The sequence below is a fragment of the Ruditapes philippinarum genome, unplaced genomic scaffold, assembly GCF_026571515.1.
Source record: "Ruditapes philippinarum isolate M1 unplaced genomic scaffold, ASM2657151v2 ctg3759_1_1_1_1, whole genome shotgun sequence".
Classification (NCBI taxonomy): Eukaryota; Metazoa; Mollusca; class Bivalvia; order Venerida; family Veneridae; genus Ruditapes; species Ruditapes philippinarum.
The window spans coordinates 68,641-83,215 of record NW_026865774.1 but is presented as its reverse complement, the minus strand read 5'-3'; the positions used below and the strand labels follow the sequence as shown (position 1 = coordinate 83,215).

Here is a 14,575-nt window from a genome sequence, read left to right as displayed (position 1 = left end):
AAGAAGACATACAATAGCTTCTATTCATATAATTTATTTACCCTCTTTAAAGCAATGTGTTCAGCGATTGCTGTTTTATAAAATACACATTTACTACAACCAGTTCATAATTGAATTTCCGGCACTGGAACTTCATCAGTTTAAAACAGCTAACCACCGAAATCTGTTAGAAGTTTGCACGAAAAGGCACATATTCGTAATATTACCGCTATGACAATTGAGCGGTCTTTTGTAATTACTTATTTTGTTAACTTCAGAACTTTTTATGTATGCGAGTATTTGATTATAATTGTCATTATTGTTATTATTATTATTATTATCATTATCATGATTATCATTAGATAATGATGATGTTGATCTTTCACATAATCTGTAAGATGTAAGCCTCTTACTCGACTTACCGGAATCGGCGGGGAATTACCAATATCGGCGGGGAATTACCAGAATCTCAATCGACGTGTAGTTTTCCTTATTAATGAGCTATTAAAGAATATTCTTGCGTTTTTATAAGATATAAACACTATCAATGATATGTCAAAAGACTTTTATAAATAAAATCGCTTTGGATTAAACAATAGATCTAAGATCTGAGAGTTACTGCCATACTGCCGGATTCGTCGAGGGATGACCGTAATCGGCCTGTTATTTGATTATTAAAGCACGTTTTATGTTTCTTTTTCATGTTTTTATGAAACTTAAAGATTATGATTGATCTCCAAAGGAATTGTGAAATCGCTTTTAAATAAAAGTGAAAAAAATATTCAAAATCGGCGAAAACGGGGTAAACTGCCGGACTCGGCGATTGATTACCCGATCGGCCTGTAATTTGCTTATCTATGAGCTTTTTATCAATTTTCTTACATCTATAATTAAATATAACAATATCAATGATATGTAAAAATATCTTTATAAATAAAATCACGTGAGATTAATAAAACAAGAGATTTAATATCGGCAAGTTATTGTCATAATGTCGGAATCGACAAAGGATTACCGGAATCGGCCTATAAATTGGTCTTTTGAACTTTTTAACGTTTCTTTTGCATTTTCTTTTAAAAATAAACAGTATCTATGATATTCAAATAAGAATTTTTACAATTTGCTATTGATTAATAAAACAAGAGATCTAAAATCGGCGAGTTACAGTCATACTGCCGAAATAGTCGAATGATTAGCCTCCCTTGAATTCCCGCCAAAATGTCATAAATTAAAAAGGGAGACCACCTTGCTTGTAACACCACGTGCGTGTTAGATTTGATATGGATTTATTAGTGTTCATGTACTCGGTATATAGATTTTGCCATGTCTTTAATATTCCACAGTATGTAATACATCTACGAAACAAATGATTTTGTATCTTCCAAAACTTAATTCTTGAATACTGGATATTTCCATGTTTCATGTAATATTTGTCGGCGATCTCTGTGGAGAACTTACTTTTCATATTTTAAGATGACTTTAAAAAACGTAATTAAATAAATAAAATGAAATGAATAAAAAGTAATAAAATGGAAAAAGAAGAAGAAAACATAAAAAAATGGACACAAAAATGTCGGCATTGTTATGTCGAAGTTCTTTCCGTATCTTTCAAACACAGATCATAATTTTTATACGAATGACGCAGAGGTTAAATGTTTATAATTATTCTGTTAAAAAAACTAAATTACAAAAAGAACATGTTTCACGATTAAGTACAAGATGTTTTCTCCTGTTACAGATTTTTTCTTTTGCAAGGTATATTATTCGCGGATAATTTAAACTACCGTGGTCATTAATTCTATCAAATTGTTTTCAGATAAAAATAAAAAAATATTTTCAACATGCTTAGAATACTGTTTTAATTGACTTGTTCCGGATTATTTACACTAATATTTATGTTTCCTGATAATGGATAATACCACATATTTCATTGCCAGATTTTGAATATTCAGATTACAAATATAACAACACAAAGCACAAACTAGGTTTCTTTTTTCTTTTATGATGTAAAGAATATACATGTACACATTATACCAAAAAAAAATTCCTAGTTTTTTCAATGACATATACCGTTGGTGTAACAGTACTGTAATATACTGTAATTTGTATAGCAGTACAAAATGCTCCCGATGTTTCAATTACAACCAGTCTCTTATTTTCAGTTTGGATTTAACACAATTTATGACTCATTACATATAAATACAATTGCCGTGAAAAGCTTTTCCAGCTATTTGGATATCATACATTTGCACTATATCATATTTAATGTAATTCAAAATATCACCGGTGAGAACAAAGTTGAAAGTCATAATTATTTATAAGTAATTATGCAAAAACTATTCCGAATACAATTAACTAACAAACTACGGTACAGCATCAACTTTTGTATATGTATAATGTGTGTGGCGTGGCCGGAGCCAACAATGTCTTATGTATAACATTAACTGTATACTTATATACCACCAAATGAGAAAATCACCGTCATTTTTACGTTCGAATGTGTAGGCAATGGTCTATAAATGAGAGTGTAAGTAAACCGTTGATGAGTCAGTCGGTTAATTCCGTTATAAACACTGAAGAAAAACATGATGCACAAATATTATATATATAATGTTCATTTCACACATTTGTAAATAAATGCATACTATCAACTGAATGATAAATTAATTGCAGTCTTCAGAAGATGACGGTCAGGAATAAAAGAGCTTGCATTTTTAGTTTTCACTGTCAATTTATCACTGCACATTTAATCAAAAGAAGGGTGCTTTATTCTTCACCTATCTTATTATATGCGTCTTTCACATATTTGTTCCAATCTTTAGGCCATTGATTTTCATTAAATCGACCAATAGCAAGATACCAAATTACACTAGCAACATGTGAACACGACCCAACTACACGTGTTCCAGTTTTGCATCTGCAGTACCACGATGTCACCTTCTGAGCCGAATACTTAATCCAGCATTTGTACTTAACAGAGGAGGTGTGTCGACTCTGGAGTTTTGCTTGTAATATACCTGGAATATCGACAGATATATGAATAGTGTATGCGTCATCTTCTAAATGTTCTGCCGTGTAACTCTTGGCCATTTTCAGTGTATACACCCCTAATGTAATTTCTCGGAGGTCTTCTTCCGTCAAACAAGGAAAGTCCTTTAAGCTGTTTGAATCAACAAGTTTCCATTTTGTTTTTACACTTTCTTTAGACACAATTTTTTCTACCTCATATTGTAGCTCATTATTTTTTTGAGCCAATTCAAACATTTTTGTACCGAGCTCAAAATCTGCCAGACGATCAGAAGCATTTGATAAAGGTGGTTTATATTTATTACAAATTGCGCACATAATTTTGATATATTGTTCAATGTTAGGCAAATGGCTGTTTGGAAGAGTTTTGTCAAAGAATCGCCATTGTTTTAACCTGGCATTTGCTGACTCAACTATCCAGCGAATTTTAGTGACAAGTCTAGAGTTATTTGCATCTTCTGCAGAAAGCTGTTTTTCACCCTTCGGTAAGAAAGATGGCATCTTTGCGTCAATACCTAGTTCTTTAAGGATGTTTAATGAATCGCGGAAACCACGATCAACAACGAAAATATCACCTTTTCTGATCCAATTTTTTATCTCTTCAATATTACATTTCATCATATGATTTAATATTTTTGCGTCGGAATTCTTTCCATCAGCTAAATAAGGGCCAAGAACAGATACTATATATCCTGTTGTAGTAACAACCATCATTGGTTTGACGAGTGACCTCCCTTTATGAACACTGTATGTACGTCTTTGAAATTTGAAATTGGAGCTTTTATGGATATATAGGTATGTGCCATCAAGTACAAGGATAGCAGGAGGACTGCATTCATTTTGGCCAAATATTGATACCGCAAGAGGCCGTGTATGTTTCTGGACGACATCTTCTCGATTGACGTGATTGAAACCAATATTTTCAATAACAAATTCTTTCGACAATTGTTTTCTTATTGAAGCAAATGAGCGCCTAACTTGAGATTTTGTCATGTTGAAAATGGTGCCAAGGATACGATTAGAAAGGCCTGTTCTAAGCTTTGTTAGAAATACTCCTAAAGAACCACGAATACTTCTGTTTTGTGACTTTTTACTGTTTTTTACATAAGTAAGAAGATCGTCAAATTGTGCCCTATTCAACCCAGTGAGACTTTCATAGTCGTTATCATTCATACCGTTATCGTCAAAATCAACCCGTTTATTTCTGTTGTCCTTAGCAGCCTTTCTAATATTTTCTATAAGGGTATGTACTTCCTCGCATGTAAAATGGGAAACATTGCGTATATTTTTATTGTTTTTCAGTAACATAAACGCTTCCTTGCAAAATGAATTTTCTGTTAAATGTTTTGGGCAGCATCTAGCCCCTTTTGACAGGATAATGTTTAGCTCTATAAAAATATCGTGTCTGGCTTCCTTTTTAATACGCACCAACTTTGGACCGGGCTTGCCGCAAATAAAACAACGAGAATGGGACTGCCCTGTTGTAGATATTGGTAGAGCAATTGTTTCTTCATCGGTTTGAATTAATTTTCTTTTAGCAGATAATGTTGTTTCGTTCGACTTTAAATTCAACGCTTTATTTGATTGTTTTGTGTCATTCTGCTTTCGCATTTCAAGATAATATTTTTGTCTACATTTATTGCACGCTACTGAATTATCACTGACTGTTAAGAAAAATGATTTTTCAAGGTATCGTTTCAGATCTTTATTTCCAACTATTGGTCTTCTTTCTTTTTGTGTCACACGCTTATTGCACACAATACAGTGCATATAATACGGGTTCATTTTTACTTTTTTGATTTCGGATTCTTTTAACCATTTAACCTAGAAACAAAAATAAAATACATATGCTTTAACTATCTAATTTACCATAATCAACTAAATTGATTTAGTTGGAATTAAAACATTAAATCTATAGCTATAGTCTGATTTTATTGACCTGTCAATTATGAATACATTATATAGCGCTAATTTGAATATTCGATTCCAATTCGGTGATAATTAGTAGGCAGGATATAACTAATGTTTGGAAAATTCACACTAGTGTAATGTATATGGTTTCATCACATCCGCAGTTAAGTGATTACCTCAGAGAGGTCAATGGTTCAATCCTTACTTTTGTCACTGTTTTTCTTAGACCTTTTAATTTTTTATTTTTGAAGTATATTTTAATGAAAATGGCCAAGTGCTTGCAAAATTGTCTACCTGGATATAAAACAACTTAGCAACACTGAGTTGTCTCGTTTTGTATTGTATTTTACGGCACTGAAATGACATTTATTGATTTTAATCCGAATGGCTTTTAATTATTAATTCTTAAACTAAGTTATTTAAAAAGAGTATAGCTTTACCAAAATAAGTGCAAAACATATTAAAAACAAAAAAAGACAACATGAAACATCATAGCTTCAATAATGTTAAAAATAGTTATAAATAAGAAAAAATGGAGATACGCGGTCTCGATCTTAAAACACTAGGACATTAGAAATTATAAAACTGCAGTTTACCCTATTGCGCTATAACGGTCAGTGTAATTATTTCGATGAGAATTTCAATTTAATCACATCTTACTACTCACATCTCACGAAATTTACCGAACATTTAACGAAGATTAATATATTGTGTGCATTTACCGTATAATCAGTATGCAATTGACAGGTTAATAAAATCAAACAATAAAATGTGTTTACAGTACAGTAGAATATTAAAAGTATGTATTTAAAATACACTTTTAAAATAATGCACACTAAAGAGAAATATTCTAGTCTGTTAAAATGTACGGTGATATTTATCGCAACACTAATAGAACAGGAGCCTCTCCTACTATCAATATATACTCGATTACGCCCCTTAACTACCCGGCGCCATTTGCCATTATGTAAACAGCTGACAGACGGAGTGTAAACTTTGGATAATTAAAAGAAGTGCGCAAGCAGTAACCACAAAATAGTAGGTTTATAGCTATTATTTTATTGTAATATAAAATGTAAAAACCTAAGCGGTTAAAAAATGCGTTTACCTTATATTTGTAGAATTGCACCAAAATTTACCCATTTTCGCGAATTTTGCCCGAAGTAGAAGGTGATTGACGTCATTTGTGACGTCATCGACGTTGCCGCGATACAAAAGAACGTTAGTTTTTAATTGCATATATGTTGCTTGGTAAATTGACATTAAATAATTTATTTATATTCAATATTTAATTTTCTCAAAATTTTGGGCCAAAAACGATCCAAAACGTACCTAGCCCTTTCCAGAATATTTGCATCAAAACTGCAGCCACCAGAGTGTTAACAAGTTTTTTTCTATTTTTAGCTCCTGTGACCTAGTTTTTGACCAGAGATGATCGATCTTCGAACTTCACCTAGAAATCATCAAAACAACCTTCCTGACAAATGTCCAGAATATTTGAATCAAAACTGCAGCCACTAGAGTGTTAACAAGCTTTTTTCTATTTTTAGCTCCTGTGACCTAGTTTTTGACCGTAGATAACCCATCTTCGAACTTGACCTAGAAATCATCAAAACAACCTTCCTAACAAATTTCCAGAATATTTGGATCAAAACTGCAGCAACTAGAGTGTTAACAAACTTTTTCTATTTTTAGCTCCTGTGACCTAGTTTTTGACCGGAGATGACCAATCTTTGAACTTGACCTAGAAATCATCAAAACAACATTCCTGACAAATTTGCAGAATATCTTGATCAAAACTAAAGTCACTAGAGTGTTAAAAAGCTTATTTGTATTTTTAGCTCCTGTGACCTAGTTTTTGACCGGAGATGACCCATCTTTGAACTTGACCTAGAAATCATTCAAACAACTTCTTGACAAATTTCCAAAATATTTGGATCAAAACTGCACCCACTAGAGTGTTAACAAGGTTTTTCTATTTTAAGCTCCTGTGACCTAGTTTTTGACCGAAGATAACACATCTTCTAACTTGACCTAGAAATTATCAAAACAACCTTCCTGACAAATTTCCAGAATATTTGGATGAAAACTGCAGCTTCTAGAGTGTTAACAAACTTTTTCTATTATTAGCTCCTGTGACCTAGCTTTTGACCAGAGATGACCCATCTTCGAACTTGACCTAGAAATCATCAAAACAACCTATCTGACAAATTTCTAGAATATTTGGATCAAAACTGCAGCCAGTAGAGTGTTAACAAACTTTTTCTATTTTTAGCTCCTGTGACCTAGTTTTTGACCGGAGATGACCCATCTTCGAAATTGACCTAGAAATCATCAAAACAACCTTTCTGACAAATTTCTAGGATATTTGGATCAAATTTGCGGCCAGTAGAGTGTTAAAAAGCTTTTTTTATTTTAAGCTCATGTGACCTAGTTTTTGACCGGAGATGACCCATCTTCGAAATTGACCTAGAAATTATCAAAACAACCTTTTTGACAAATTTCCAGGATATTTGGATCAAAACTGCAGCCACTAGAGTTTTAAAAAGATTTTTCTGTTTTAAGCTTCTGAGACCTAGTTTTTGACCGGAGATGACCCATCTTCGAACTTGACCTAGAAATCATCATAACTACCTACCTGGCAAATTTCAAGAACATTTGGATCAAAACTGCAGCCACTAGAGTGTTAACAAGCTTTTTCTATTTTTAGCTCCTGTGCCTAGTTTTTGTCTGGAGATGACCCATCTTTGAATTAGACCTAGAAATCATCGAAACAACCTTCTTGACAAATTTCCAGAATATTTGCATCAAAACTGCAGCCACTAGAGTGTTAACAGGTTTTTTTCTATTTTTAGCTTCTATGACCTAGTTTTTGACCGGAGATGACCCATCTTCGAACTTGACCTAGAAATCATTAAAGCAACCTTCCTAACAAAGTTCCAGAATATTTGGATCAAAACTGCAGCCACTAGAGTGTTAACAAACTTTTTCTATTTTTAGCTCCTTTGACCTTGTTTTTGACTGGAGATGACCCATCTTTGAACTTGACCTAGAAATCATCAAAACAACCTTCCTGACAAATTTCAAGAATATCTTGATCACAACTGAAGTCACTAGAGTGTTAACAATCTTTTTTGTATTTTTAGCTCATGTGACCTAGTTTTTACCGGAAATGACCCATCTTTGAAGTTGACCTAGAAATCATTCAAACAACCTTCCTGACAAATTTCCAGAATATTTGGATCAAAACTGCAGCCACTAGAGTGTTAACACGGTTTTTCTATTTTTAGCTCCTGTGACCTAGTTTTTTACCGAAGATGACCCATCTTTGAACTTGACCTAGAAATTATCAAAAACAACCTTCCTCACAAATTTCCAGAATATTTGGATGAAAACTGCAGCTACTAGAGTGTAAACAAACTTATTCTATTTTTAGCTCCTGTGGCCTAGCTTTTGACCGGAGATGACCCATCTTCGAACTTTACCTAGAAATTATCAAAACAACTTTCCTGACAAATTTCTAGAATATTTGGATCAAAACTGCAGCCACTAGAGTGTTAACAATGTTTTTCTATTTTTAGCTCCTGTGACTTAGTTTCTGACCAGAGATAAGCCATCTTCGAAGTTGACCTAGAAACCATCAAAACAGCCTTCTTGACAAATTTCCAGAATATTTGGATGAAAACGGCAGCTACTAGAGTGTTAACAAGCTTTTTCTATTTTTAGCTCCTGTGACCTAGTTTTTGACCGGAGATGACCCATCTTTAAACTTGGCCTAGAAATCATCAAAACAACCTTTCTGACAAATTTCCAGAATATTTGGATCAAAACTGCAGCTAGTAGAGTGTTAACAAGCTTTTTCTATTTATACTCCTATGACCTAGTTTTGACTCGAGATAACCCATCTTCGAACTCGATCTGTATTTTATTGAGACAAACATTCTGACAAAGTGTAACAATGATCCAATCAAAACTGGGACTGCTAGACTGTTAACAACCCAATTGTTGACGACGCACTAGGCACTACGCACGACGACGACCGCCGGACATAGCCCCATCACTATACCTCACCTTGACCACTACGTGGTCAGGTGAGCTAAAAATGCATGTGCTCTAAACGCGTAAACAATGGGCGGAACGAAATAAAATGAATTTTTTAAAGGGAATCAGAGGTTAAAGAAATAGAGAAACACAGAATCCCTAAAGAAAGCCCAACACGGCAACATTTTTAAATGTTGCAGGTTCGGTTTGATTGAGCCTGTTCATAGAAAGTGCAAGGTATTGTTCACGCCAACTAGCACCGGTTTAAGCAGAATTCAACATTAAATTTTAATCACAAAAATGATGAAAATTTGAAGTTAGAAACATCTGCAGATGTGTTCATCTGAACTTCAAGAGTGTTGCTCCAAAAACAAGACAGTATTTCTAAGTTTAAAATTTAGGTAAAATACATAGTATCTAAACATTTTTTAAGAAAAACATAATGACATATTTCAAGCACATTATCAAAGTTCTAGTCCTTAGGTTTTTCAAAGACTTCTGTTTCTAAATGTTTGACTTATAAACATAAGGTAACCAATTTTGACCACAGAATCATAATGTGAATGAGGGACTCCACTGAGGTTTAAAAGCCTAAAAACATAACATTTAAATTTCTTACATAAATGCGCAGGGACACTTTAAACAGAAATATATGCAAAGATAGTTAAGAAATATACTTTGATGAAATAAATTGAAAATCGTATTTTTATGCTTTTCTTAGCCCGATTTGAGTGAAACTTGTTTAAACGTTTTCCTTTTTTGGTCATTTGTTTACCATTTGAATAATTATTCTGGAAAAACGAAGTGCGCGAATGCTCTAACATTTTCGCACAAAAATTAGTGGTCTAAACCTACATTAAATGGTATATTTATATGGAAAAAATTATTCGGGCCATTCCATTAAATGCGGCGTATGGTCCATAGTCAAAAGAAAGCGTTCCCAAGACATTTCAAATTATGGACATTGAGTGATTAATGACCCTGTCCGGTGGTAATGGTTTCCGTTTAGTGTATACACGCCCGGCAAACTGTCGCTCCACTTCAAAATTCTGGTGTCCGGTTCAACAAGCGAACGGCATTTCCGAGAAAGAGCAGAAGTCCGATTTTACGGCTTGTTGTATGTTTTGTTTATACTTTCGTTTTGTAATTCATTTAATTGTATTTTTTTAAAAAAACCGATCAATGTTTCGTCAAGGATTGTTTGAGGCTTTCAATGATCAAAGCTGTTACAAAACGAAAATTATATTAAGCCGAGGAGAACTTTTCCCCCTCTCGAAATGAGACGATTTGTTAAATATCAAACCTTCAACCATTGAAACGCTCTACACTTCGGATTTCTTGAAAAGGTGTTTTAGAAAAGTATCAACCCGTAACAAGAGCTAGTCTTTCGTGCAAAATAAACTTCTTTGATGGATTTTTTCAATTTGTACATAGATTTTTTTTCGAAAGTAGTGGAGCCAAAGGGAAAAAGATGGAGCGAAAAGTCGGTTTTTGGGCGAATAACGATATTAAGTTTGGTGCTAAGAGCGTAGTCTACGAATTTCTATAAATAAAATATTTCAAAGTTAAAACATGTACTAAAAGGTGAAGCCGGAGAAATATGATAATATATTAATCAATTTCTTCTATAACTAGGTCTATCAATTATTGATAATCGTACACCGACTGAGCACTGCTTTTTACTACGTTCTGTTTGTTCAATAAACAAACAACATTTTACAGATATTTTTTGTAACTTATTTATTTTTCTTAAACCAAGATTTGTACTGACCATATGCAGTGTTTGATTATAAAAGTAAACAGTTTTGTTTACACTTTGAGAGGAAAATAATAACCTAAACAGAGAAAGTATTTAACACGTGTTATATCCTTAGACCGACTGACACTGTGTCAAGTATTTCATAGAGATTCACCACCTTCCAAAAGTTTTTCAATTTCATGAAACGTGGCTTATTTTTGTTTGACCTGAACATGCACGTTAGAGCTTTTAATCAAATATAGTCATAGTAAAATGAACTCGGTAGTAGTGATCCATTTAATGTGCCCCGTGCATTGCATAATTTTGTGTCTAATACATGTATCTTACTTTTTGGAAAAAATGCAGGGAACAATCGCGTTACACGTACTTGCTCAGACACAATTTTCGATGTTGTCGAATTTGCACAGACACATGTTTTCAAATGTACATAAATATGTCAAAAATCATGATTGACATCGAATAAGTGGCATCCTGTATTACGCCATGCCTATCATTCAATGATCGGGCCTCATTTAAATTTGGAACATAAATAATATATAATCATTTCAATGAAAACAAAGTTAACGCTTTTCTTTAGCTTTCGACGTTAAGTCTTCTTCAGAAAGAAATTGACGTTTAAAATGACAAATGACGCAACGTCCGTTTAACAATATGCTAAACAAAACGTGACGTTAACGCGGAAATAAAATCTTTGTCAAATAAATACAGAATCTTCCATGAACATAAATACAGCAATATACAATAAATTACACATTTAATATGGATCTGCACATGTGATTATAATTCTTACAATTAATAATAATAAAATTAAAAAAACCTGAATATTACGATATATATATTTTTTAACATAAATAATGGAATCTATACGGCAGCCATAGGAGGCACCTTCGCCATTACATGTATTACGCTATAGTCGTTGAAAGGATATCACGCTTTATTAGTTGTCTTTAAAAGGTATATATACTTGTATCTTGGTCTCAACACTGGATTGCGTTTATTTTAACTTCTATAGCTTTTACATATAAAAGTTCATAGACTACGCTTCACCTTGTATGCCAAATAAATATCGCCTTGCGCTCAACATCGAACCATTCGCTCTACCCCTTGCCGTTTGGCTCCACAACTTTCGTTACAAATTTACGAAATTCTTTATAAGTAATTTATGTTGCACAAGGGACAAGTTCTTATTACGGGTTGATATTTTTCTAACATAAACAATACTTAAAACATAAAGAACACTTACAATTAGCTGATTAAATCGGCCTACTGGTTTCCTAGCAGTTCCGTCCCCTAGCAGTTTTCCGGCCGTTTATAATTTTCGTCCAGTAGTCTATTTTTACCAGTAAGGTATCAACATTACTTCATCAATCAGAGAAACATTTGTTTTCTATGCTAAACAACATTTAAAATAGTACAACGATTTATATGTTTTGAAGTTTTGCCTGTTATTAAAAGTTACATAAGAGAACTTGCGACATTCAAAAATAAGCAACACCTGGGGAATTCTAGTTTGAATATCCATGCGCAATAACTAAGACCCCATTTTAGGTAAATCAATACTTCGGAAAATATTTTTGCAGACGACACGGAAAAGGTTGGGAAGTTCTGTTTGTCTGATAAAATCATCTTAATATTGCTTTATGGTACTGAATTATATTCAAAATAAAAAAGGTCCGGAAAACTGCTATGAATTTTTTAATAAAGGTGAAAAAAGGCGTTACATTTCAGGCCTATATTCAAATTAAAAAGTAAAATGAAAGTGCAACATTAAACACATGGCAATGCTGGACAGGTACCTAACTTTGTCCTGTCAAAGTTTTGTACCCCTCCGTAGACTGATTTTTATTTTATTTGTTAAAAAGTGCGATTTGTGGCCGGAAACTGCTAGGAAACCAGTACGGCTCTATCTCGTAAATGCCGTTCGCTCGTTTTATCGTACATCACAATTTTGAAATGGAGCGACAGTTTGCCGGGCATGGTATATTATAGAGCGTTTTACAATTTTCTTCTCTAAAAGCCTTTGAGCTTAGATATTAAGTATTAACCATTATGTAGTGGATATTTCCAAATATGTTCAAATCTTTGCCCTCAAATATTTGTTATAGTAAAACAGTTACTTACAGATTAATGTATTTGTGTTGTGGGTGATTTCATTGGGTGCCTCCCTTCCTTTCTGATCATGTTTTCCTTATTTCAAGTTAAATCGAACTTATAGTATTTGAGAAAACTGCTTAAGCCGGTGCTATGGGCACGTGGACGGTTACCTGCACTTTCCAGTACCGTCCACGAACAGGCTCAATCAAGCAGAGCCGCAACATTTTTAAATTTGTCGTTTTTGTGCGTTTTTTAGGGATTTTTTATTTCTCTCTATTTTTAGGTTCTCTTGAACAAATTTAAAGAAATCATACAATACAATAAAAAAGTACCTGAAATTCATCTTCACAATTGACGTCTGTCCCTATTTCTATTAATTTCTCGATGACACCCCAATTGCCCCTTTTGGCTGCTTGTATAAGGTTTCCTTCATTTGGATCCCTTTAAAAATATAGAAGAGAAAAACGTAATCCATGAAAAGCATCAAATATGATAAACAAGATCAACAAGGAAAGGCGGCGTTCAATGAACGCAACCCCCACACGACCCAACAACAAGAACCAGTGGCAATGAGCCCAGGCGGACCCAAACAAAAACAGGACAGGGCACAAGACAGAGCCCGGACTGGTCAACCACCAAAATGATAAAAGCGACATTAAAAATGGTACATGCTTGGTTTAATTGAGCCTGTTTATGAGCAAGCTATCGTCCAGGCCTCTTAAATGTTAAATTCTGCTTGTGCCAGTGCTAGTGAGCGTGAACGGTAAATTGTACTTTCCAGTGCCGTCCATGACTTAAACAAATCAAATCAACCTGCAACATTTACAATTTTGTAGCTTCAGTTCTAAGCCTGTATATTAGAGATAAACAGACAAAACCCCAATTTCAACGCAGGTATTTTCATATCCTTACGTTGATTACATCAAATACAGTATCAAAATAAAGAATACCGAAGAAGACAAACACCAATTTTAACGTAAAAATATATCCTTAGGGTGATAATAAAGTATCAAAGTAAGGAAAACCGAAACCACTTTAGAAATATGCTTGTGTTTCATCAATCGAAAAATGCATGCCGCGAATAATATTTGTCTTATCATTTTGGATGCAGTTTTGAAACAAAATACCCAAAAATGATTTTTACGAAAAAAATAGTACCTTTTTTGTCTTGCATTTTATAGACCGTTCAGGTACAGGCTCTATCAAATAGAGAGAAATAAAGAATCCCTTAAGAACATATATAACGACAAAATTGAAAATGTTACAAACTCGGTTTAATTGAGCCTTTTCATGGATGGTAATGAAATGTGCAAGTTACCGTCCATGCCCCCTAGCACCGGCTTAAGCAAAATTCAACATTTAACATGAACTGGTAAATTTGGATTTTTTAAACATCCGCAGATGTGTTTATTTGGCGGTCATCATGGAACCTTCAATGTGACACGTTAGTGCCATTCCATCAACTGAACCGAGCCTGCAACATTTTCAATTTTGTCGTTTTGGCCATTCTTTAGGGGTTCTATTTTTGTCTATTTAATTACGTTGAGACACATCTTTAGATATTACTGTTACGTAAAGAAAATGTCTGTCGTTTATCATGCATGGAACATGTTCCGAACTTCCCTCTTTGTTCATGAGCTGTAGCATTCTTGGGTAGTCTTATATCAAGTTTGCTCATATTATTGTGATTGACTCCTTTAAGGGGCAGCTAAAGCTAAAATAGAAATACATTTAAACGTCTATTTCTACAGAACTAATTGATGG

General features: G+C 33.6%; 1 protein-coding gene across 1 annotated transcript; it reads right to left on the bottom strand.

Annotated features, from left to right (window-relative positions):
* Window positions 1-52: 52 nt before the first annotated feature.
* LOC132730262 (uncharacterized) lies at window positions 53-5,948 on the bottom strand. The gene has a single exon (XM_060716144.1). The coding sequence runs from the start codon at window positions 4,789-4,791 to the stop codon at window positions 2,746-2,748; it is 2,046 nt and encodes a 681-aa protein (XP_060572127.1). The 5' UTR covers window positions 4,792-5,948; the 3' UTR covers window positions 53-2,745.
* Window positions 5,949-14,575: the final 8,627 nt, after the last annotated feature.